This window comes from Bufo bufo, chromosome 2 (genome assembly GCF_905171765.1).
Source record: "Bufo bufo chromosome 2, aBufBuf1.1, whole genome shotgun sequence".
Taxonomy (NCBI): domain Eukaryota; kingdom Metazoa; phylum Chordata; class Amphibia; order Anura; family Bufonidae; genus Bufo; species Bufo bufo.
In genome coordinates this window covers 39,422,699-39,445,496 of record NC_053390.1, presented here as the reverse complement: position 1 = coordinate 39,445,496, position 22,798 = coordinate 39,422,699, and the positions used below count along the sequence as shown (strand labels likewise).

Below are 22,798 nucleotides of genomic sequence, written 5' to 3'. Positions count from 1 at the left end.
CCTCAAGTAAAGGAATCCCAGTCCCAGGTCCAGGCCGGACTGGAAAAAAGACTGAACCATGGGGAGAGAAAAGTCAGAGTGGGGAATGCACAGCTTCCCACAGAACCCCAGACAAAAAAAACATAAGTCTTACGACAGATCCTGGACAAAATACAGCCAGGAGCGGACAGTAGCGAACCCGCTGGAGTCGCCTGGCAATCGGGCGAAAACCCAATGTGATCAGGCGCAGACCAGTAACACGGGCAGAAGTCGACAAAACTGGTCCCGTCGGCCCCCGAGCAACGTTGTCCCGTATCCACCCGAGTGGGGGAGCAGAAGGACAGACGGAACGGTACCAAAAGGGTCCGCCCAGTATCCGCCAGATGCCAGGACAAGACAGGCTAAAGTCCATGCTGATGTAGCCATGTTCTACAGTCCCGGTGTGGGAGATCAAAGGACAATCTGGACCGAAAGGTAGTCCCCCCAAGTTACCGAGAAGGTAAGTCTACAGCAGGACCATTGTCTTAGAATGGACCACGCAATCTGCACTCAGCGGGAGGACAGAACGCGGTAGACTCGGTAAATAGGCACAGCTAATACAGCCAGTGTGAACAAGGGAGACAGTACGAGGCCAAAAGGAACACCGGAACCATCCACATGAACAACCATGCTCTCCCCAGAGGGGAGGGCAGTGAAGGAACAACCTCTGAAGTCTGGCGGGACAGAAGCCACATCGGAGTGATCTGTACCGAGCGGGAGCCAAACAGAGCCGGCGAGATAAGGTAGTCGAGACAGAGGCCGGCATAACACCCTCCAACCAAACGGAGGAGTGGGCAACAGAGAAGCCATAGGACAGCTCAAAAGCAGAACCCTGCTACACTGTGAGATGCCCGGTTCACCGCCTCGCAGAAGGCGAATACCCTGAAGAACCCAAGGTGGAGGTCCTCCGACCTGGGTAATCGAGCACCCAAGCGAATTTGGGTGACCTTCCCGAGAAAAGCGGCCCGCACCTGGTAGCAGATCAGACTGAAGCGTAGAGGCGCCAAGAGGAAGGACTCATACCACACTACATCCGAAGAGGAGGAAATTGCAGCAGGCAAGGGAACCGCAGTCTGAAGGGGGACATGTACAAGTCCAGCACAGCCATACAAGGACAGCCGTGAATCTCATGAGCGTGCCAAATTCTGCCCATGGAATGTGGGGTGGTCACGCACAAGGCCAGCACCGTATCCAATGGGAGTGCAAGCGTTCCACCCATGTTAGAGGGCCATGCTCATGGCCAGCAAGGTATCCGGTGAGAGTGTAGCATGCCGCCCAGAAAAAAAAGGGGGGGGGGGGGGGTAATGCACATGGCCAACATCTCATCCAGGGAGAGTGCGTGCACCCGCCATGTATGGGAGTCATACACATGGCCAGCCACGTACTGGTGAGAGACAAACACAGTCAGTGAGAATGTGTGTATGTCACCTAAGGAAGGCATGCCCATGGCAGGCAGCGAATCCAGCGAGAGTGCGTACACCGCCCACGGAAGAGGGGTCATGCATATGGCCGACAGCGGATCCAGTGAGAGTGCAAGCACCCCGCCATGTATGGGGTACATGCACATGGCCAGTAACGTACCTGCGAGAAAACAACCACAGACAGAGGGATGTATGTATGCTGCCTGAGTCATGCCTATGGCCGGCAGCGAAACCAGTGAGAGTGCAGCATAGTAACATAGTACATAAGTACATCATAGCCCATCAGAGAGTGCAGCGTTCCGCCTATGGAAGGGGGTCGTGCACATAGCCAGTACCGTATCCGGTGAGAGTGCAGTATTCCGCCTAAAAAGGGGGGTCATGCACATGATCGGCAACTAATCCAGTGAGAGCGCTGCGTTCCGCCCATGGAAGGGGGTCACGCACATGGCCGGCAGTGAATCCAGTGAGAGTGCAGCGTTCCGCCTAGAGAAGGGGGTCGTGCACATGGCCGGCAGCAAATCCATAGAGAGTGCAGCGTTCCGCCTAGAGAAGGGGGTCGTGCACATGGCCGGCAGCAAATCCATAGAGAGTGCAGCATTCCGCCTATGGAAGGGGGTCGTGCACATGGTCAGCACCGTATCCGGTGAAGGTGCAGTATTCCGCCTAAAAGGGGGTCATGCACATGGCCAGCCGGCAGCCAGGGAGAGTGCAGTATCCCGCCTAGGAGGGGGGGATGCACATGGCAGGCACCATAACTGGAGAGATGATGAATGCTGCCTACGGAAGGGCCGCATGCACTTGGCCGGCGCCGTATCCTGGAAGAGGGCAGGAAAACCGCCTAAAAGGGGAAATGCCCTAGCAGCGACGCAGGTTGGGAGCGCAACACTATGCCGCCTGTGGAAAGAGGGCATGCAGACATGCAGCACTACTGATGAGGCTGCAGCGTCCTGCGCAGTCCAAAAGAAATCTATTATTATTATATATATATATATATATATATATATGTGTATGTATTTATTATTATTATTATTTTTTTTTTAAAACACAGCCTCTCTGAGGCTAAAGGGGGCCACCATATAGAGGCACACTAGTCAGGAAAAAGGGGGGCCAGCCATACAGGCCCATTGGGATCCGGCCTGTACCCAAAGGGTTAACATGGATCCGGCCTGGAGGGCGGCGCTGCGATCCCCTGGGGGCGGAGGAACCTCCCGGCGGGAAGAATTCGCGCCTGGAGAAGTTCCCGCCCCCTCCACCAGAGGCCGGAATTTTGCGGCCTAGTAGGCCGTGAAGCCGGGGTCTAAATTTTGCGGCGCCCGGTATGTACCGCCGGGACCTGAGGCGGAGCGGCGCATCAAACCGGCCGCGGGTGCCCACCCCGCGGGCCGGTCGGAATTGCGGGCCAGCAGGCCGCGGAGCCCCACCGACCGGCACAGACGGTCGGCCGGGGCCTGCTGGGCCTAGAAGTCAAGCCCAAAGCCGGCCGCGGGAGCCCACCCCGCCGGCCGGAAGAGTCAGGGGCTCGGAATGGCGGCTTGCCGGCCGCGGGAGCCCACCCCGCCGGCCGGAAAAGTCAGGGACCCGGAATGGCGGCCTAGCAGGCCGCGGAGCCTGGGCTAAGATTTTTACGGCGCCCGGCCGCACCGAAATACCAATGTCGGCCGGAGGCGAGGCCTTACTCCAAAGCCGTCAGGAGCCTCAGGCCTGGAGCAACACTCCGGTAGGAGATGTACCGGGTGCCTGTGCTGATAGAGAAATAAACTATGTTGCCGCTTCTGTAGCTGGCTGTGGAGACAGCCACTGGCTGCATGTCTATGGGAGCCAAGCAGGGGGGGGGGGCGAAGGAGATTGCCGCTCTGCGGCACCCCAGGGCCCAGCATAGATCCAGCAGGGGACTAGAGGCCCAGTATGGGGGTCAGGCACGCAGGAGACCAGGGTGGGGGGGTGGGGGACGTAGGGCTGGAGAAGCCTCTCTCTTACCACAGCTGTCTTCACCCTCGGTCCGTTCCAGCAGGGTCGCCCCTTCAGCTACTGGCACGACGCTGGAAGAGGGACTTGGCGTGCGGGCGACCCTTGCGCTGGCGGGATGTAGGGGATGGGCTGCCCTGATCCACCTTGTCTTCTGTGGGGGAGGCAGCAGTGCGGGTGACCGGCACTGGCGCAGCTCAACCCCGGGAGAACAGAGAGGTCTAGTGCGTCTCTGTTGTCCCTGATGATGTGGAACAAAAAGAAAAGAAAAAAGTAAAAATCTAAAATTTAAACAAGGAGAAACCAGGGAGTGTCTTGCCTCCTTGGACACTAAGCAAAAAACTGGCAGTCTCTCTCTCCAGGCTGAGGGTATAGCTGTGGAGGAGGGGCTTAACAGCTTTCACTTAGTGTCACGCCTCCTATGGAGATGAGCTATACCAAGGTCTTCTGTGTCCCCCAAGGAAACTGGGCGAGAAAAGAAGTTTATGAACAAATCGGACTTCGGATCTATGATTCGAAGGTTGATTCGCTGAAGCCTAACCCCATCCAGACATTGGTGGCATAAAACTATGCCACCAATGTCAGATCTCCAGAACAGGGCTCCCCCAAAGTCAAGGAGAGAGCACAGTGTATGCGTGCCTGCTTTGTATTTACTTCTATGGGAGTTCTGAAAATAGCTGAGCATCCTGTGAATGGAGAGCGCACGGTGCAAGCGTGGCCACCTCTCCGTTCAGGCTGCCAGAATTAGCCGAGCCAGTGCTTCCATAGAAGTGTATGGAGGGTGACAGTGCTCGATTCACTTTGGCGGCAACATTCTGGAGATAGAAGCAGATCACAGAGGTGGGATCCGCACGCATCCGACATTGGCAGCATATCGATACCACCAATGTCTGAGATGAGACAATTCCTTTAAATTCCCCATGTGAATAGGCAGTGGGTCTGAGTAAACAATGAAGGGGTCACAGCGCCCACAAGAGTCATGTGGATTCCCCACTGGGCTGACAGATCAGGTTCTTATTAAGTCCCTGAGAACATATACATTACAAAAAACAGTCACACAAATAATCCTAAATCTTCACCAATAGGATTATCGCCCATCCAGACAACAGCTGTCCCTAGCGCTAGAGGAGATTCTCTTTACCTGGCGATATTCCCTGCAGTGGAGACGATGGAGTTCTGGGACACTGAAGCCACTCTGCTCATTCCGTAGCCGTCAAGCCCCAAGTCATACACCTACAGTTGAAAAACACTATTCATTTTTGTGTTTTCATACCTAGCTTTTTTTAATTTTTATAATCTCTATAGTAATTTTCAATTACAGGACATATAAATAAAAAGGTATAGAAAATATATATATATATTAAGTCATAAAAAACAAAATAAAAATAAAAAGTACACAAGTGTAACATATACGCACATATTTTATAAATGTTTTAAATATTTAGTTTCACTAGGGAGTTTAGTTTTTTTTTTTACATTGTACCATTCTGTGTGTTGGAATGGAGTCATCAGATTTTCTATTTTGTGAGTTTGCAGGTGTGTTTCCAAAAGTTTTTCTTTTTTTTTTTTTTTAAAGACATTGTGTTTTTTATTTGTCTTTGTTATTTAATGTATCTATTCTCTCCATACACATCATGTACCTCATTTGGGATATCACTTCTGAAGTTGTGAGAGTTGACTGGTGTATCCAGGAGTTCATGTTTTAGCTACTAATCGTACGGCATGGATTATTTGTGGAATTTCTGATATTTGTTTTTTTCCGTCTTGTTCTTTGTAATGAAAAACATACGATATCGAGTCTAGTGGTATAATTTATTTTCCCAGTGTGACTTCTATATATTGTTGGATGTTTTGAATGTTGCTGCACGTCCATAATCCGTGCCATAGGTCTGTGTTTGACGAGTTACATTTAGGACAGTTATTTTTGCATTTTTATCATTTAATGTGATGTTAAATCCTAGATATGCTTTATGTATTATTTTGAAGAAGGTTTCTTTCCATATTTCGCTGTATGTACATTTTTTGAATTTAGACCATCCTTCTAATATTTATTTTTGTATGCTATGATCTGAAAGCTGAAGGGCCCATGTCTTAAGTTTTTGGATATGTGCATGTGAATAGAGATTTTGTAAGTTTTTATATAGGTTTGAAAAGGATTACCTAAAAAAAAATAAATATATAAATATATAAAATAGCATAGCAGTATCCGCAATAACCAAGTGCAAGCCTCCGAAAAAATGAAAATATGCAGCACTACAAAAGGACTCGGTGGAAACTAGCTGGACATTTTATTTACCCATATGCGAGACGTTTCATCCCCCAATCACGGGGTCTCTCTAAACCCCTACGAGAGGCGATCTGTATAGGTTACCTGTAGCACACCTTTCTCTGAGCGGGTATAAAGGATGTTCCTGGAATTGTCCACAGCAATCTGAACGATGGGGTCTGCCAAGAAAACAAAAGGAATGCCACATTTACGCTAAACACAAATGATCTTTTTTTAAGAGCAAAATGGCCGATAAAATGGAGTATTGCTGGAGGAGCGACCAACACCCTCTATCTTCTCTGTCTGCATAGACGACAGGATCTGCTTTCCTTGGGACATGTGCAATGCAGAGGCGATTTTGGCTCTGGCAGCAAGCTACATAAAAAGGGGTGAAACCGCCACTTAGGCCTGTAGGAACCATTATAACAAGATAGAAAAAAAAGAGTCAGTACTTAAAACAGGAATACAAATTCCAATCAGCATTTATCTGGTGATGGGTATTTGTCTTCATCATTAGACAGAGAGTGACTATGGCAGCACACTGTTATACATTCAAACAATAGAACTAGGGATTAGAGATTATTCTGGATTACAGTGGTACAATACCTGAAATACAGAAGCGCTTTGCGCATATTTTTGATCAAACATGTGTCGGGCCCATCTACCAACATCAAGGTGGCTTCTGCACATCTGCTAGACTAAATTTTTTTGCAGTGTGTTTGGAGGGTCGCTGCCTCCTTCAGATTAAGCACTCCCCGCCTATCTGCGCAGAGTATAAATATAGCTGGTTCCTACACCGCCCTGAACATTGTAGGCTTAGGTTAGGCCCAGGAGGCAGTTCTGTTAGTGTTAGGTATCAGTCTGAAGAAGCCACCTTGACGCCTGGTAGATGGGCCCGACACACGTGTCATCAAAAATGTGTGCAAAGCGCTTCCATTTTTCATGTATAGTACCACTATAATCCAGAATAATCTCTGCACGTAAAACAGTGTGCTGCCATATTTTGCTAGCGTTACCAATGTGCACCTGTCACTTTGAAAGTGCTAGTCTATATTTTCTTGCAGTTATGTGTCACCTACGGGGGATGGGGAGCAGCCTGAAGGATCTGACTATGGGAAATCACATGGGATAATGGAGACTTAATGCACAAATGGACTTTGCTATGTAACAGCTAAGACATTGCTGCAAATAATGATGCAGAAACTGTACTGACTTCAGAGTAGGAAGTTCCTAGTTCACACAGTGGACTTTGCCTGAGAAAATACAATGCGTATTCAGTGGCAGAAATCCTTTGGTTTCTGCTGTGGTTTTTCAAGCCGTATGCGGCGGACCTGCAGATACCCGCCGCAGCAGTGTCTGTGTGGTCACTGTGCCTAGAAAGGCCATGTCCGTTCTTGATGTGGTTAACCCTGGCAGTGCGGCCCCAAATTCCGTGGACAAAAGCCTCTGTGTGAACTAACCCTAAGAAACTGTCACTTAAGAGTAATCTGGACATACCATCTTCTGAGAAGGAAAACTGAAGCACTGACGGGACAAGGAACGACAGCGAGTTCTTCGAGTGGTTGATTTTCCTGCACCTTGGACTGAACCATCCAGCTTCAGCCTAATAAAAAGACAGACATTTTTGCGGTGAGATATTCTACAGAATGCACTAGAGAGGGGACACATGACCACTGTATATGGACCATCCACGTAGCCAGTACTGATCCACTGCTGTTCATATACCCAAGTACTCAACACCAGCGTTTCGGCAAAATACATTACTAAGGGCGACCTAGTAACAAATTATCTCACTTTCACGCTGCAAGTGCCAGACTTGGAGACAACTCTGAACCTGGCAAGTTAACCCCTTAGATACTATTGTCAGTAAAGACCAGTGCATGTATGGTTACATAATGAAGGGGGGGGACGACCAATGGCATGACAGAGGGTACCCCCTTCATTATGTAACACTACATGCACTGGTCTTTACTGACAATAGTATCTAAGGGGTTAACCTGCCAGGTTCAGAGTTGTCTCCAAGTCTGGCACTTGCAGCGTGAAAGTGGCTACGTCAGGCTGTGTTCACATCACTTTTTTTGTCCTATGTTTAACATATACACGACGTATATGTTAACTGGATGCCATAGGGTTCCATTGTAAAAGGGACAAAAAATAAAGAAAAGCCTCTGTTACCGCCTGCCTTTTTTTGCTGAACTTCCCCCCCCCCCCCTAACAAATATGTTTAATGTACGGCAAAATTGGGATGTAAACGGCCCCTTTTACAGCCTACAGACTGCTGCGGATTACCATGATGAATATGTACGTCATAGAACAGTAACCGTCAGCCACCCATTAAGGGGTTAAAATGAGATTTTTGTGAACTCACCTGTAAAATCTCTTTCTCGCTTGATTCATTGGGGGACACGTGGGTATAACTTGCTGCTGCCACTAGGAGGCGACACTAGGCTGAAAACTGGTAGCTTCTCCCCTGCAGGCTATACCCCCTCCAGCCTGGAGAGAGCATTTCAGTTTGTGCTCCAGCAGTAGGAGAGACCAAATTAAAAGTAAAAATCAACAGAAAACTGTACACTGTCATGAGACTGAACCAAACACAAGGTCCCAACAGACAAAAACAGGAACCCCACTTGCCTCACAACAATATGTGGGTGGGTGCTGTGTCCCCCAATGAATCAAGCGAGAAAGAGATTTTACAGGTGAGTTCACAAAAATCTCATTTTCTCGCTCATATCATTGGGGGGACACAGCTCCGTGGGACGTCCTAAAGCAGTCCCCGGGGAGGGAAACAAAATTCTCCCAAACCAACTCTCTATGGAAGTCACTGAACTGCAGCCTGCAGAACCCTGCGGCCAAGAGAAGCATCCGCCGAGGCCAATGAATGCACCCGGTAAAATTTAGTAAAGGTGTGTAGAGAGGACCAAGTCGCTGCTTTACACAACTGAAACACAGAAGCGTGGTGGAGGTGTGCCCAAGAAGCCCCGACCGCTCTGGTAGAGTGAGCCGTGATCCCGGGTGGAGGAACCTTGTCCCTGGAACGATAGGCCTCGGCAATGGCAGAGCGAATCCACCGAGCAATAGTCACCTTTGAAGCCGCCAAACCTTTAGGAGGGCCTTCCGAGATAACGAACAGAGCGTCAGTGAGTCTAAAGGGGGCCACCACCGACAGATAGATCTTCAAGGCCCATACTACATCCAGACGATGGAGGGAGACCTCCCGCGGATGAGAAGGCTGAGGGCGAAACGAGGGCAAAACAATGTCCTCATTCACGTGAAAGGCAGAAACAACCTTTGGTAAAAAAGATGGCACTGGACGAAGAACCACCTTATCTTGGTGAAACACCAAAAAGGGTTCCTTGTAGGAGAGAGCTGCCAGTTCCGAAACCCGTCGAATAGAGGTAATGGCCACTTTCCAGGAAAGTAGACGGACGGAAACTTCACTCAGAGGTTCGAACGGCGCTGTCTGGAGTGCACCGAGAACCAGGTTCAGGTCCCAAGAATGTAATGGGGGAACGGTGTGAGCTACTCCTTGCAAGAAAGTCTTGACCGGACCTAGGACGGCTAGAGTACGTTGGAAAAAAATGGACAGGGCCGAGACCTGCCCTTTGAGGGAACTGAGAGCCATGCCCAGGTCCAATCCTGACTGAAGGAACGCTAGAACAGTCGGAAGGGAAAAACGCCTGGGAGGAAGAGCTCGTTCCTCGCAGAAACGCAAGAAGGATTTCCAGGTCCGGTAGTAAATCCTAGAAGAGGAAGGTTTCCTGGCCCTAATCATTCTTCGAATGACCGCATCAGAAAAACCTCTGTGTTTCAACAGCCACGCCGTTAAACGTAGCGTATCTAAACTCTGATGGAAGACTGGGCCCTGGGAGAGTAGATCAGTTCTGATTGGCAGAGGCCACGGAGCATCTCCTAGCAGAAGAATGAGTTCTGAGTACCAAGCTCGTCGAGGCCAGTCTGGGGCGATCAGGATCGTCTTGATGCCTTCCTTCCCGATTCTGCGTAGGATCCGAGGTAGAAGTGGTAACGGTGGAAACGCGTAAAGAAACGCAAAGCTGTCCCAAGGCGCCACGCGAGCGTCCACACCGTGTGCTGCTGGATCCCTTGCGCGAGAGAGGAAGCACGGGAGCTTGTGATTGAACCTGGACGCCATCAAGTCCACTTCCGGACGTCCCCACCTGAGACAGGTGGCCTCGAACACCTCCGGAGAAAGTCTGCCGTCCAGTTGTCCACTCCCGGGATGAAGACTGCCGAAATCGGAACATGGGACTCCGCCCACTGCAAAATCTTCGCAGACTCCTGCATCACCGGAAGGCTGCGAGTCCCTCCTTGGTGGTTGATGTAGGCCACAGCTGTGGCATTGTCCGACTGCACCCTGATCGGACGACCCTGCAGAAGTGGAGTCCAATGGACAAGGGAGAGATAAATGGCCCGGTGTTCCAGTATGTTGATGGGAAGTTTGGACTTCAATGGAGACCAAACACCCTGGACCGTCCGTGTGGCGAGAACTCCACCCCAACCGCGAAGGCTGGCGTCTGTTGTAATGATCGTCCATATCACTGGAAGGAAGGATTTCCCCGCCAACAGATGCGCAGACTCTGTCCACCAACCGAGGGCTGTACGTGTTTGGAGGGACAGCCAGATCCGGCGATCCAGAGAAACCGGGGATTTGTCCCAAGATGACAAAATGGCTCATTGAAAACACCTTGTGTGAAATTGAGCGAAGGGAATGGCCTCGAAGGAGGCCACCATCATGCCCAGCACCCGCATGCAATTGCGGATAGACGTATTGGAGTAATATGCGTATAGATCTCTGAATGTCCACGCTCTTGACCAATGGCAGGCGTACCACGAAGGAAGATTGGTCGCAAGGTCTTGGTTCAAACGGAGGGCCCACTCCAAAACCGCCTTGGCTACCCATGCGAAGATCGGGCGTAAGGCTGAACCACTTGCTGCAAAGACCGACTTCAATAGTGAGTCAATGCGCCGATCTACTGGATCCTGGAGAGAGGAGCCATCCGCCACCGGAATAGTCGTGTTCTTTGCGAGGCGAGCGACCGGTGGGTCTACCTTCTGAGGTGAGGCTCATTTTTCCACAAAATCAGTTGGAAAAGGGTAGAGCAAGTCTAACCGCTTTGGGACAATGAAGCGTAAACCTGGCTGGTCCCAAGACTTTGCAACAACAGAAAAGTCGCCGTATACAGGGAAGGACTTAGGGGTCTGCTTTGTACGCAAAAATGACACTCCCTGGTGGCTGGTGAAGGGGAGTTCCTCCTGAACTCGGAAAGTGTCCCGGATAGCTGAAATCAGACTATCTACCATAGACGCAATCTGGGAAGACTGCTCCAGGTCCATCTCCGTATCTGAATCCGCAATCTCACCATCTGATGCGTCACCTAAAATGGAGGACGTCTGAGATCGGGAACCGGAGGGGATGCAGAGGCGTCAGAAGAGGAATAACGACCTGATCTGGGACGCTTACTAGTAAGCCTGCTCCTAGTTTGTGCGCCTTGCGAAGGTGAGGGCTGCACTGTGGATGATCTCTCTACCAAACGACCCAGTAATGAAAGGGTGGAATGGGAGACTTTGGAGAGGTCTTCTACTGCCTGGGACAGGAACCTTGCCCAGTCAGGTTCTCCACAGTCAGAGGGGTCTTGAACTCCTGTGGGTTGTGACAATATGGATGGCTCTGTGGGGCCGCCTGACATGCAGAGCATAGTGAGAGTGACTGGCCACAAGGGAATTTAACAGAACATACAGTGCAGGCATAATAAGTGGTCCTGCAGGGTGCCTGGGAAGGGGTCTTGGTGTGGCTTCTCTATGCTTGAGGGGGTAGCGATCTCCTACCATTAGAAGTCCCAGGTAGGTCCTGTGTCCTTGTGGCAAGGGAGCGCTGGAGATGTGTTCCGGAGTGCCGCGGTGGGAAAATAGGCTCTGCCTCCGCACGGGAAAATATGCTCCGCCCCCGCGCGGGTCGTGTGAGGAAATGGCCGGGAAGAAGCCACGCCCCCCGCTCGCATGCTAGGAGCCGCCATGAGACGGGAAGGGGTTATTATAGCGCCGGACATGTTGCCTCAGGAGATGCCTGGTGACTTAAGAAGTGGAGTGGGGAGGAAGAGCGCTGAAGAGGGAGAGATCAGACCGCTCTCCTTGTAGTAGCAGAGCCGCTGCGATGCTGCCGACATTAACCCCCGCAGTGCCGTACCGCCGCCGCTGAGGATCTGAGGACGCAGATCGCTACCCAGCAGACAGGGGTGAGGAGCTAAGGGAGGGAGAGAGGGTTGTAATACTCACCTGTCTTCTGTGGACTTCGCCCTTAGATGTCGTCCCAGCAGGGCCACCCAACGACCGCTGGCAGAAGGCATCAGGGGTCCGGGCAGGATAGGGCTGGTGAGTAGGTGGCCATATTGCTGGTGGGAAGCAGGGGAGCGAGGCTGCCCTGGTCCACTTGTCTTGGGGCGGGCAAGGCGGTGGGACAACCGACACCGGCTAGCCTCCCAGGGAGACAGAGACGCCATGCGAATCTGTGCCCCATGAACCTAATAAAACAAAAAATAAAATTTCCAAAAGAGCCACCCTGCTAAGCAGGGAGGTCTGCCTCCTACGACACTAAGCTAAAAACTGAAATGATCTCTACAGGCTGGAGGGGGAATAGCCTGCAGGGGAGGAGCTAACAGCTTTCAGCCTAGTGTCGCCTCCTAGTGGCAGCAGCAAGCTGGAATGAGATCCCTTCCCACGCTTGGCACTAAATAAGGACCCTACATAGGTCTGTTAGAGCCACCATTAAAACCGCAAGGAGAATTTTTAGTCTATTGAGCACTTCTGATGGTACAGAAAGTACACAATAAAAATTCCTGCAAAAACACTTACCTGGTAAGCCACTTCATACAAGCAGCCATCTTTGCCGGAAAGGAAGATGCGGCCATTGTTTGTAGAGGTTATGGTTATTAGGTAGGTATTATCTGTAGAGATGGAGTACAGGGGGTCTGGAAGGAGCTGCATTCCCGCAGAAAAGCTGTCGTTGGGGTTTCCTGGTGAGAGACAAAAGGGAAAAAGTTAAAATGTGGTTCGGTTCTGTAGGGAGGGTGCAGGGACTCTTTCAGGTAATGGACTAGCTCTCCTCCAGAAGGCAGAAAACCGTCTCCATCTTCTACAGGTAGCAGAAAAAAAGGCTAAACAAGTCAGAGAATATGAGATCTCTGTGAATGGTAAACTGCACCCAGTGCCATCACAGCCGAGGCCGTCTCCTCAACTCAGCCAAGAGGAATTAGCTGCTGCCCCAAACGGTCTGGTTTGATATTATTTTCCTATTGGAGTCTATAGACATTCTTACCTACTAAAAATGACATTCACATTGGGTCCTGGAAGAGAGGAATTAGCGCCAAAGTATTTCACCCAACTGTCAAAAAGGGTCAACGTCTTTGCACAAAAATGTGAGACGCATGGCACTTATTATACATATATATTGTATATATATCATCGACTATGGCCTTTAAATTCTAGCACAAATCTACAATAAATCATAAATAGCATAGATTCGCTTCTCTGGCACGAACATGCACCAAATGTATGAAGAGGCCTGAGCCATTTTACTCCAGCGCACTTCAGGGGTAGGTAACATCATTCTGCTCATTATGATACAAGGCAATGCACAGCAGCATCCATTCTATCGCATTCTTCCCGGCCCAGGCCACCTTCCCCTTGCTGGGATCGGGGAAGGCGTTCCGTACTAGTAATAGGCCTGAGCCTGTACAAGGCTTCCAGGCCGATTACTAGTATATTCCAATGCTGGCCTGCAGGCACTGTAGTATTCTGTAATGGATGTCAATACAAGTGGCAATCTAATTATTGCTCGTTATAGTCACCGAGGGTAACATGGTTATAAAGGAAAATAATAGCATTCGGAATACAGAATGCTAAGTAAAATAGCGCTGAGGGGTTAAAATAATAATAATTTTACTCACCTTAGTCCACTTGTCCGCGCAGCCGGCATCTCCTTCTGTCTTCATCGTAGCTGTGTGCAGGAAAAGGACCTGTGGTGACGTCACGTGACGGATCATGTGACGGATCATGTGATGTCACCACAGGTCCTGTTCAGCAAAGGAGACAGAAGGAGAAGCCGGGCTGCGCGAACAAGTGGACTAAGGTAAGTTAAATTATTATTATTTTTTAACCCCTCCAGCGCTGTTTTACTATGCATTCTGTATTCAGAATGCTATTATTTTCCCTTATAACCATGTTATAAGGGAAAATAATACAATCTACAGAACACCGATCCCAAGCCCGAACTCCTGTGAAGAAGTTCGGGTACCAAACACGCGCGATTTTTCTCACGCGAGTGCAAAACGCATTACAATGTTTTGCACTTGCGCGTGTTCCCGCAACGCCCGTGTGAAAGGGGCCTTACAGCTGATTACTGGGGGTCCCAGCAGGAGGATACTTTGTAGAACTGTCCAAAGCAGAAGAAGCAAGCTTAGGTTGTCCAGTGCACACTGACCTGTTTGCATGTTGGCGAGGCTTAGTCCTAAAATAATGACGTCCACAGGAGTGGCGAGAACGAGCAAGTAGCGAATGTGAGGCTGGAAAATACCTGTAAGACACAAACACCAAGGTAGGAGTGACAAGAGCTCAGTCTCTGGCCCCTGGACATCACAGAGGACGCCATGCTCGCCCACTTACCTTCCTTAGGCTTCACAAGTCCCACAGACAGAATGGTCTCACTGAGCCCGTCGAAGTAAGCCACGTCCCCACTAGATGAAAAGTCAGGATTTACCTCCAGGCAAAGCAAATTGGGAGACAAAACAGCAGCAGATTGTACTAAATGTTAGCGAGGTCACCGCCAACCTGTTACAAGACTACAACCCTCAGCGTGGTGCCGTGTATTAGGCTAGGCTTGTATCTTGACTTTGGCCATCGATCGGCTGAGCGACAACACAATGAAAGTGAATCTAGTTGTGTAGTGACCACATTCACTTGGGTCTCTGTCCATTTTAGGGGGTGTCGCCTGGGGGTCTGAATCCATTTTAGGAAGGGGGGGGGGCTAAATCCATTATAGGGGGTGTCGCCGGGGGGGGGGGGGGGGGGGGGGTCTAAATCCATTTTGGGGGGGGGGGGTCCTAAATCCATTATAGGGGGTGTCGCCTAGGGGGGGTTTAAATCCATTTTAGGATTTTAGGGGGGGTGTCGTCTGGGGAAGGGGGGGGGTCTAAATCCATTTTAGGGGGGGTGTCGCCTGGGGGGGGTCTAAATCCATTTTAGGGGGTCTCGTATGGGTTCTGAATCCATTATAGGGGGTCCGAATCCATTTTAGGGTGTATCTCCTGAGGTCTAAATTATGTTAAGGGACCTCTTTTGGGGTCTAAATCAATTTTAAAGGTCTGGGATCTGAATTTTAGCTGTCTGGTTTGGGGCCTGGAATTGGATTTTACGGGTCAGGTGTCTGTAAATGAAAGGCTTTTCTAGGACTTTAAAGGCGTTCTCCGAGATTTTGATACTGATGGCCTATCCTTAGGATAGCTCATCAATATTTGATCAGTCGGGGTCCGGCACACCCGCTTGATCAGCTTTTTGAAGAGGGTGCGGTGCTCCGGTGACCGCTGCGATCTCTACCTAGGTCAGTGACGTCATGCTTATTAGTCACATGACCTAGGCGCAGCTCAGTCCCATAGAAGTAAATATGGCTGAGCTGCAATACCAAGCATTAGTGGAGCCCCCTAGTATGTTATAGTCACATATCCAGACTGTACGACTAAACACATGAGGGGTTACAGGGCGCCGTTCTTCGCATACATACCCCTCCTCGTAATTCCACATGAAGATATCACTGTCGATAGTCAGCCAAGCCCGGCTGATCTCAGGGAAGACGCCCATCATACAATTACACTGCATACCTACAACCGTTATGTAAGGAGCAAACTCAAAATCAACGAGACCTCGGGTAGGTATGTCAGGGGTCTGTCAGCAGCGACTGATTCCAGTAACAACCAGCAGAAAAATGAAAACAGCGCTGTGCAAGGCGACTGCCAGAGGAGGGTGCGGATGTGACTGCCAGGACCCCCACAGTCTATAGAATGATGACAGACGCAGCTACCTAAAGGGGTATTCCCTCATCACTAGGATAGAAAGACTGTGGTTGTTAGGCAGAGTGTCCCTAGCAACAGACAGGACCCCTCTGGTCTGCTGAACCCTGACACCCATCACAGGCTGTTCACACGACATTCAGCTGGGGAGGCGCGTTCCCAACACTTGTTATATTAGGATACGTCCAAACTGTTCTACCAGCTCCGGGGGCAGCGGCACTCTGCGGATGGCGCTGAGCTCCGGGAGGTTGGGGATGCTCAGCAGGCTCGGACCCTGCAGGGGATAATCCATCTCAGACATGCCCGACACTGTGGGACTATCTGCAAAATAAGACAAAGCGGTAAATACACGGACGACCAGAGAATCCGGTGACTGCAGCAGATCAGCGCTCTTATGTCGACAGTTATCCGTCATAGGAAACCTTATGTATTGTCCGACCATTCTCCTGCTCTCCGATCACCACCTTCTGCTCTCCCTCCCATCACGCTGCCCCCCACTCCTCCGGTCCCTCTCTCTCTCGCCCCCCACTCCTCCGGTCCCTCTCTCTCTCGCCCCCCACTCCTCCGGTCCCTCTCTCTCTCGCCCCCCACTCCTCCGGTCCCTCTCTCTCGCCCCCCACTCCTCCGGTCCCTCTCTCTCGCCCCCCACTCCTCCGGTCCCTCTCTCTCGCCCCCCACTCCTCCGGTCCCTCTCTCTCGCCCCCCACTCCTCCGGTCCCTCTCTCTCGCCCCCCACTCCTCCGGTCCCTCTCTCTCGCCCCCCACTCCTCCGGTCCCTCTCTCTCGCCCCCCACTCCTCCGGTCCCTCTCTCTCGCCCCCCGTCACCCCCACTCCCTCGCCCCCAGTCCTCCGGTCCCTCTCTCGCCCCCGTCACCCCCACTCCTCCTGTCCCTCTCTCGCCCCCGTCACCCCCACTCCTCCTGTCCCTCTCTCGCCCCCGTCACCCCCACTCCTCCTGTCCCTCTCTCGCCCCCGTCACCCCCACTCCTCCTGTCCCTCTCTCGCCCCCGTCACCCCCACTCCTCCTGTCCCTCTCTCGCCCCCGTCACCCCCACTCCTCCTGTCCCTCTCTCGCCCCCGTCACCCCCACTCCTCCGGTCCCTCTCTCGCCCCCGTCACCCCCACTCCTCCGGTCCCTCTCTCGCCCCCGTCACCCCCACTCCTCCGGTCCCTCTCTCGCCCCCGTCACCCCCACTCCTCTGGTCCCTCTCTCGCCCCCGTCACCCCCACTCCTCTGGTCCCTCTCTCGCCCCCGTCACCCCCACTCCTCTGGTCCCTCTCTCGCCCCCGTCACCCCCACTCCTCTGGTCCCTCCCTCGCCCCCACTCCCCCCTCTCTCTTCCGTCACCCCCTCTTCTCACCTTCCCTCCTGTCACCCCCACTCCTCCGGTCCCTCTCTCGCCCCCGTCACCCCCACTCCTCCGGTCCCTCTCTCGCCCCCACTCCCCCCTCTCTCTTCCGTCACCCCCTCTTCTCACCTTCCCTCCTGTCACCCCCACTCCTCCGGTCCCTCTCTCGCCCCCGTCACCCCCACTCCTCCGGTCCCTCTCTCGCCCCCGTCACCCCCCACTCCTCCGGTCCCTCTCTCGCCCCCGTCACACCCACTCCTCCGGTACCTCTCTCGCCTCCGTCACCCCCACTCCTCCGGTCCCTCTCTCGCCCCCGTCACACCCACTCCTCCGGTACCTCTCTCGCCTCCGTCACCCCCACTCCTCCTGTCCCTCTCTCTTCCGTCACCCCCACTCCTCCGGTCCCTCTCTCGCCCCCGTCACCCCCTCTCCTCTGGTCCCTCTCTCGCCTCCGTCACCCCCACTCCTCCGGTCCCTCTCTCGCCTCCGTCACACCCACTCCTCCGGTACCTCTCTCGCCTCCGTCACCCCCACTCCTCCGGTCCCTCTCTCGCCTCCGTCACCCCCACTCCTCCGGTCCCTCTCTCGCCTCCGTCACCCCCACTCCAATGGTCCCTCCCTCGCCTCCGTCACCCCCTCTCCTCTGGTCCCTCCCTCGCCCCCACTACCCCCTCTCCTCTGGTCCCTCCCTCGCCCCCACTACCCCCTCTCCTCTGGTCCCTCCCTCGCCCCCACTACCCCCTCTCCTCTGGTCCCTCCCTCGCCCCCACTACCCCCTCTCCTCTGGTCCCTCCCTCGCCCCCACTACCCCCTCTCCTCTGGTCCCTCCCTCGCCCCCACTACCCCCTCTCCTCTGGTCCCTCCCTCGCCCCCACTACCCCCTCTCCTCTGGTCCCTCCCTCGCCCCCACTACCCCCTCTCCTCTGGTCCCTCCCTCGCCCCCACTACCCCCTCTCCTCTGGTCCCTCCCTCGCCCCCACTACCCCCTCTCCTCTGGTCCCTCCCTCGCCCCCACTACCCCCTCTCCTCTGGTCCCTCCCTCGCCCCCACTCCTCCCTCGCCTCTGGTCCCTCCCTCGCCCCCACTCCTCCCTCGCCCCCACTCCCCCCTCGCCCCCACTCCCCCCTCTCTCTTCCGTCACCCCCTCTTCTCACCTTCCCTCCTGTCACCCCCTTCACCCTGCGGTGACCCCTCCCCAGCCCTACACCTCATTTTCCCGCCCCCCTCCTTACTATGAGCGGGGATGTTGAGGAAGTCAGACAGGTCCGGGTAAACTCTCTCCTCCTGCAGATACCGGTCTATGACTCTGCCGGCTCCCTCCACTGCTTCCTGCATGGCGGCGGTGGCGGCTGCCGGGGCCCCCGGAGCTGAGCTCGGCATTCTGCTCTGAATCCAATCAGGAAGTGACACAAATCAGGCTCTGGGCCGGGACCGTCAGCTGAGGCGCAAGGGTCGGTTCAAAACAGCACGCGACCCGCGCAAACCGCGCAACAAGGAGATGACGTCATCCTCCCGCGCCCGGCTGTCAAGCCATTGGGTAGAACAGGGAGCCGCGATGCTTGCGGAAGGCGTCACGTCTCCTGGGAGACCCAGGCTTACCGTCCAGCGGCCATGTTGAATGTGGGCAAATTGGGAAACTCTACCAGTCGTATTATTTATTACATGAATTGCCTTATGTGACATGCCTAGAAACCAAAATAGGCAACATTACTAGATTTGACCCTTACGTCTCCCTGTAGCCAAAGTACTCCCGTTACCTAGGCGACGGACTGCCTCGTAGGGGCCATCTTAGTTATGGGCAAGTCGTTTTGTGCTACCTATTAAGTTGTAAATAAGAAACGTTTTGATAGGTTTGGTAGATTTCGTGCAGTTAGCTTTGCGGCGACAATTTGAAGGGTGCACGTTTTTGGTTATAGCTCAGAAAGGACAGAAACGCGAAAAACGAGCTTGGTTTGTCCCTTGCCGCTTCCTGTAGCGCAGTCAGGCCCTCTCTGGCGGGGCGGGGACTTGAAACTGGAGCGAGACGGAGTCAGAAGTAGATACAACAACACCAGGTACCGGCGCGAGGGGCATTGGTCAGGAGAGGGGGGTATTTAGAGGGCAGCTCCAGGCATGGATGGTACAACGATAATTTCTAGTTTTATTGGTGAAGGCGTCTGAAAGATGAAGTTTTAATGAATCTTTGTATTTTATTCCACATTTCATGCCTCGGGAGGGAGCACACACTTCATATTGGCTCTGCTGGAGGGGCGGGGCCTCTCTGATGCTGGTTGTCACACTCAGTGCCCATTATATGGCCTCGGAGCCTGCCAGATCACTGCTTTGGTTGGTATTCAAAACTGGTGTAAAGGAAAACTATAGCAACCAATCAGATTCCACCTTTCATTTTCTAAAGCAGCCGTGAGAGATGAAAGGTGGAATCTGATTGGTTGCTATAGTTTTCCTTTACACCAGTTTTGATACATCTCCCTCAATGGCTTTAAAGGGGTTCTCCGCGTTGACCTATCCCTTTCTTCCCCCAGGCAGCCCCTCTGAGATGAGCGGCGGAGCTCCGATGCTTGTATCACGCAGGGCAAGGGCTTTTTTGTTTACAAACTTACTGCTAGGAGGAGGCTTCAGCCTAGCAGTGAGCCCTGTGATGTCACCGGGTGTGTTTTATAGCGCTAAAACCCACCCATTAGTGCCGGTGATGTCACCGGGCTCACTGCTCGGAGGAAACCCTCGCCTAGCAGAGTCCAGGTACGTCACTGGATCTAATGGAAAAGCCCTTGTCCTGCACGATACAGCACGGGGGAAGAGGGGGACATGTCCGGGGTCAGCTCTGAATCCCGACAACCCCTTTAAAGACGCACTCCTTAACATTGAAGCTGCAGCACCAAGAAGGACAAAGGTTCTGCAGATGGGGAAGTCCGCTGGTGTCGCGAAGATCTGCAGATGAGAACATTTTAAAGCACCTAGCTCCAATATGTGGGAGGGGCATAAAAGCCAGATTGAAAGCAACGTTTTTTTTAGCCACATAAAACCTCCAGAAATCAGGTCAAGTCGTGTGCGATAATTGTGAGATGACTCCCGTTCATCTACGTGCCCTATTACCACCACTTCTCACACACTGAGAGGGACCAAAGGCGGCAGATCGCTACTCCCCGAGGCTGAGATGTCGGCACTGGTCAAGGCTTTGTGTCCCGGTGGTTAGGAGGACAGTGAGGAACTGGAATGACAGGAAGAGGAGCACAGAGGAGAACCTCTACATGGAGGAAGAATGGCGAGGAGTGATCCTTTCTGTACTGCAAGTGAAACTGTCACATCCCAAGCCTAGGGCGGCAAACAGTGTCTACACAAACCATCAGAAGGTGTCTGCACGACATTGGGCTACGAGCCGGACGTCCAGCTAAAGGTGCCTACTGACCTCATTCCACCGCTCTCAAAGGCTATCATGGTGCATAGCAAGACGGCAATGGAGGCTGGAATGGAGGTCTGTCCTCTTCAGCTTAGCCGGAGATTGGCCTTCACAAGGGAACGTCACTCCGCTCCTATTCCCGGGATTATGGTGTGGGGTGGTATAATGTACGGTAGCCGGACCCCTCTAGTCCTCTTCTCAGGCACACTAACATCTCAGCGTTACATTGATTTGGTCGTTGATCCAACGGTACGGACATTTCTACGAAGTGTCCCAGGAGCCATTTTTTGACGGGACAACACCAGGCCACATGTTGCTTGTACTACTGTGAGCTGCCTGCGTGACCTAAACGTGCCACCACGGCCGGCAGCGTCTCCGGACTTGTCTCCCATCGAGCACATCTGGGACGCCGCTGGTCAGCAATTACAAACGGAGCTGCCAGCAGCGGATATTGATTAGGAATGAGCGAATCGAAGTCGCGTAATACTTCGTTTGAATACTGTACCGAGCATCAGAATGTATTGGCTCTGATGAGCCAAAGTTATTACTTCGCATAATAACTTCATAAATCAATTTCTACTGTAAAAAAAACATTACCCGAACTCAGGTTCGGTTCCAAGTCCCGAGTTCGGGAAGCGTTTTTTTTACAGTAGAAATTGATTTATGAAGTTATTGCACGAAGTCTCGCAAGACTTTGCAAACTATTAACTTCGACTCATAGGAGCCAATACATTCTAATACTGTACGGAGCGCTCGCTCCGTACAGTATTCAAACAAAGTATTATGCGAATCGACTTCGAATGTTTCATCCGAAATTGATTCGCTCATCCCTAATCTTGATGATTTGTGTGCTCAAGTGCATTCAGCGTGGAGAACATTCCTCAGACAACCATGAATAACCTCACTGATCGCATGTCAAGGCGTGTAAGTCCGTGTATTTCTGCGCGTGGCGCTCATACCCCATACTGAATAAGTCAAGATGTTTCGAATATTTTCTTTTAATTATTTTTTTTATCATTTGCATATCATTAACATATTTATTGTTACTGTGATTTCTATGATCCGAGGACTTTTCCTTCCTGGTGTCGCAGTTTCAATGTTGAGGAGTGTATGATGTGACCTCAGCCCCCACTCCCCCCAGTTCAGCGCTTTGGTCACTGGTTGTGACTGGTCTACAGCTTTCTTCTAGTCTCGGCTTCATAGGTCGGCATCGGTAGATAAAGTTAGGGGCATGTTGATGTCTCTTTTCTTATGGGGACACTGTAATTTAAAGAAGGTCTGTCACCAGGATCAGCCCTATTGAAGCAGACATACCGCCTGGTAGGGCTCATCATGCTGATTAAAACAATACCTATCTTTTGTCTGTATGCTGAACAGCTGCAGAGATATCTGCATTTTTATTCATATGCAAATGAGTAATTGGAGCACCAGGAGGCGGGACTGAATCATTTGAGCACTGCTTTGTCACACCCCCTGTGCTTGATTGACAGGGCTAGACAGCAGGCTGTGAGGGCCGAGCTGTGTGCTAGCATCTACCTATCCTATACTCCATGTACTATAGCTTCACCACACTGAGATCTGCGCTAATGCTATATCTTGGTAGTAAGTGCTCGGTTTTGCATGTAGAGGTTTGAATCCTGAGAAAGATTTCCAGGTTTTTTTCTTCAGATATATTTTTTTTTTTCTTCCACATTTAACCCCTAATTAAAGTCTATATCCTTATATTGAGAGAATGTTTAAAAAATATTGCTGGTTTCTTTATAATCATATATTGTCTGAATAAACCAGTAATAGGTTTCTAAGAAAAAAACACTGGGGGTCATTTATTAAACTGGTGTAAAGTAGAACTGGCTTAGTTGCCCATAGCAACCAATCAGATTCCACCTTTCATTTTGGGATTCAGGAGGAATGTGATTGGTTGCTATGGGCACCTAAGCCAGTTCTACTTTACACCAGTTTAATAAATGAATTATTATTATTATTATATGATTACATATTTATTATAGTATGGCTTTTTATTATAGGTTAAAGGGGTTGTCTCATCACAGACAATGGGGGGCATATCGCTAGGGAATGCCCCCATTGTGTCCCCATTGTGTTATTGAAAGTGGTGGAGGGCCCGCTGCGCATGCGCAGCCACTCTCCATTCATTTTCTTTGGGGCCGCCGAAAATAGCCAAGCACTGGCTCAGCTATTTCCATCGGGTCCATAGAAGTGAATGGGAGCGGTGGCCAGGCGGTGCGCTCCCATTCACTTCTATGGGGAGCGCGTTTGGTGGTGGCCGGACCAGCACCACCTAGCGGGG

At 51.8% G+C, this 22,798-nt stretch overlaps 2 protein-coding genes across 6 annotated transcripts in view; one reads left to right on the top strand and one right to left on the bottom strand.

Annotated features, from left to right (window-relative positions):
* Positions 1 to 18,620, bottom strand: part of NUP155 (nucleoporin 155) — a 71,854-nt gene extending 53,234 nt beyond the window's left edge. For all 3 annotated transcript variants that reach the window (XM_040420957.1, XM_040420958.1, XM_040420959.1), the window contains exons 1-9: positions 18,329 to 18,620; positions 15,930 to 16,067; positions 15,461 to 15,557; positions 14,347 to 14,417; positions 14,165 to 14,257; positions 12,538 to 12,698; positions 7,168 to 7,273; positions 5,776 to 5,849; positions 4,546 to 4,637 (exon numbers count right to left, since the gene is read on the bottom strand). In XM_040420957.1, the coding sequence (XP_040276891.1) occupies positions 4,546 to 4,637; positions 5,776 to 5,849; positions 7,168 to 7,273; positions 12,538 to 12,698; positions 14,165 to 14,257; positions 14,347 to 14,417; positions 15,461 to 15,557; positions 15,930 to 16,067; positions 18,329 to 18,476 (980 nt within the window). In that variant the 5' untranslated portion in view covers positions 18,477 to 18,620. The remainder of the gene's footprint in view (positions 1 to 4,545; positions 4,638 to 5,775; positions 5,850 to 7,167; positions 7,274 to 12,537; positions 12,699 to 14,164; positions 14,258 to 14,346; positions 14,418 to 15,460; positions 15,558 to 15,929; positions 16,068 to 18,328) is intronic.
* The window catches only part of WDR70 (WD repeat domain 70), a 234,086-nt gene continuing 218,698 nt past the window's right edge, over positions 7,411 to 22,798 (top strand). Inside the window, exons 1-2 of one of the 3 annotated variants that reach the window (XM_040420963.1) lie at positions 7,411 to 7,414; positions 16,086 to 16,087. The gene's annotated coding sequence lies outside the window, so the exon portion shown is untranslated. Of the gene's footprint in view, positions 7,415 to 16,085; positions 16,088 to 19,062; positions 19,151 to 22,798 lie in introns of those variants that run through there. The other 2 variants (XM_040420960.1, XM_040420961.1) reach the window with 2 other exon arrangements.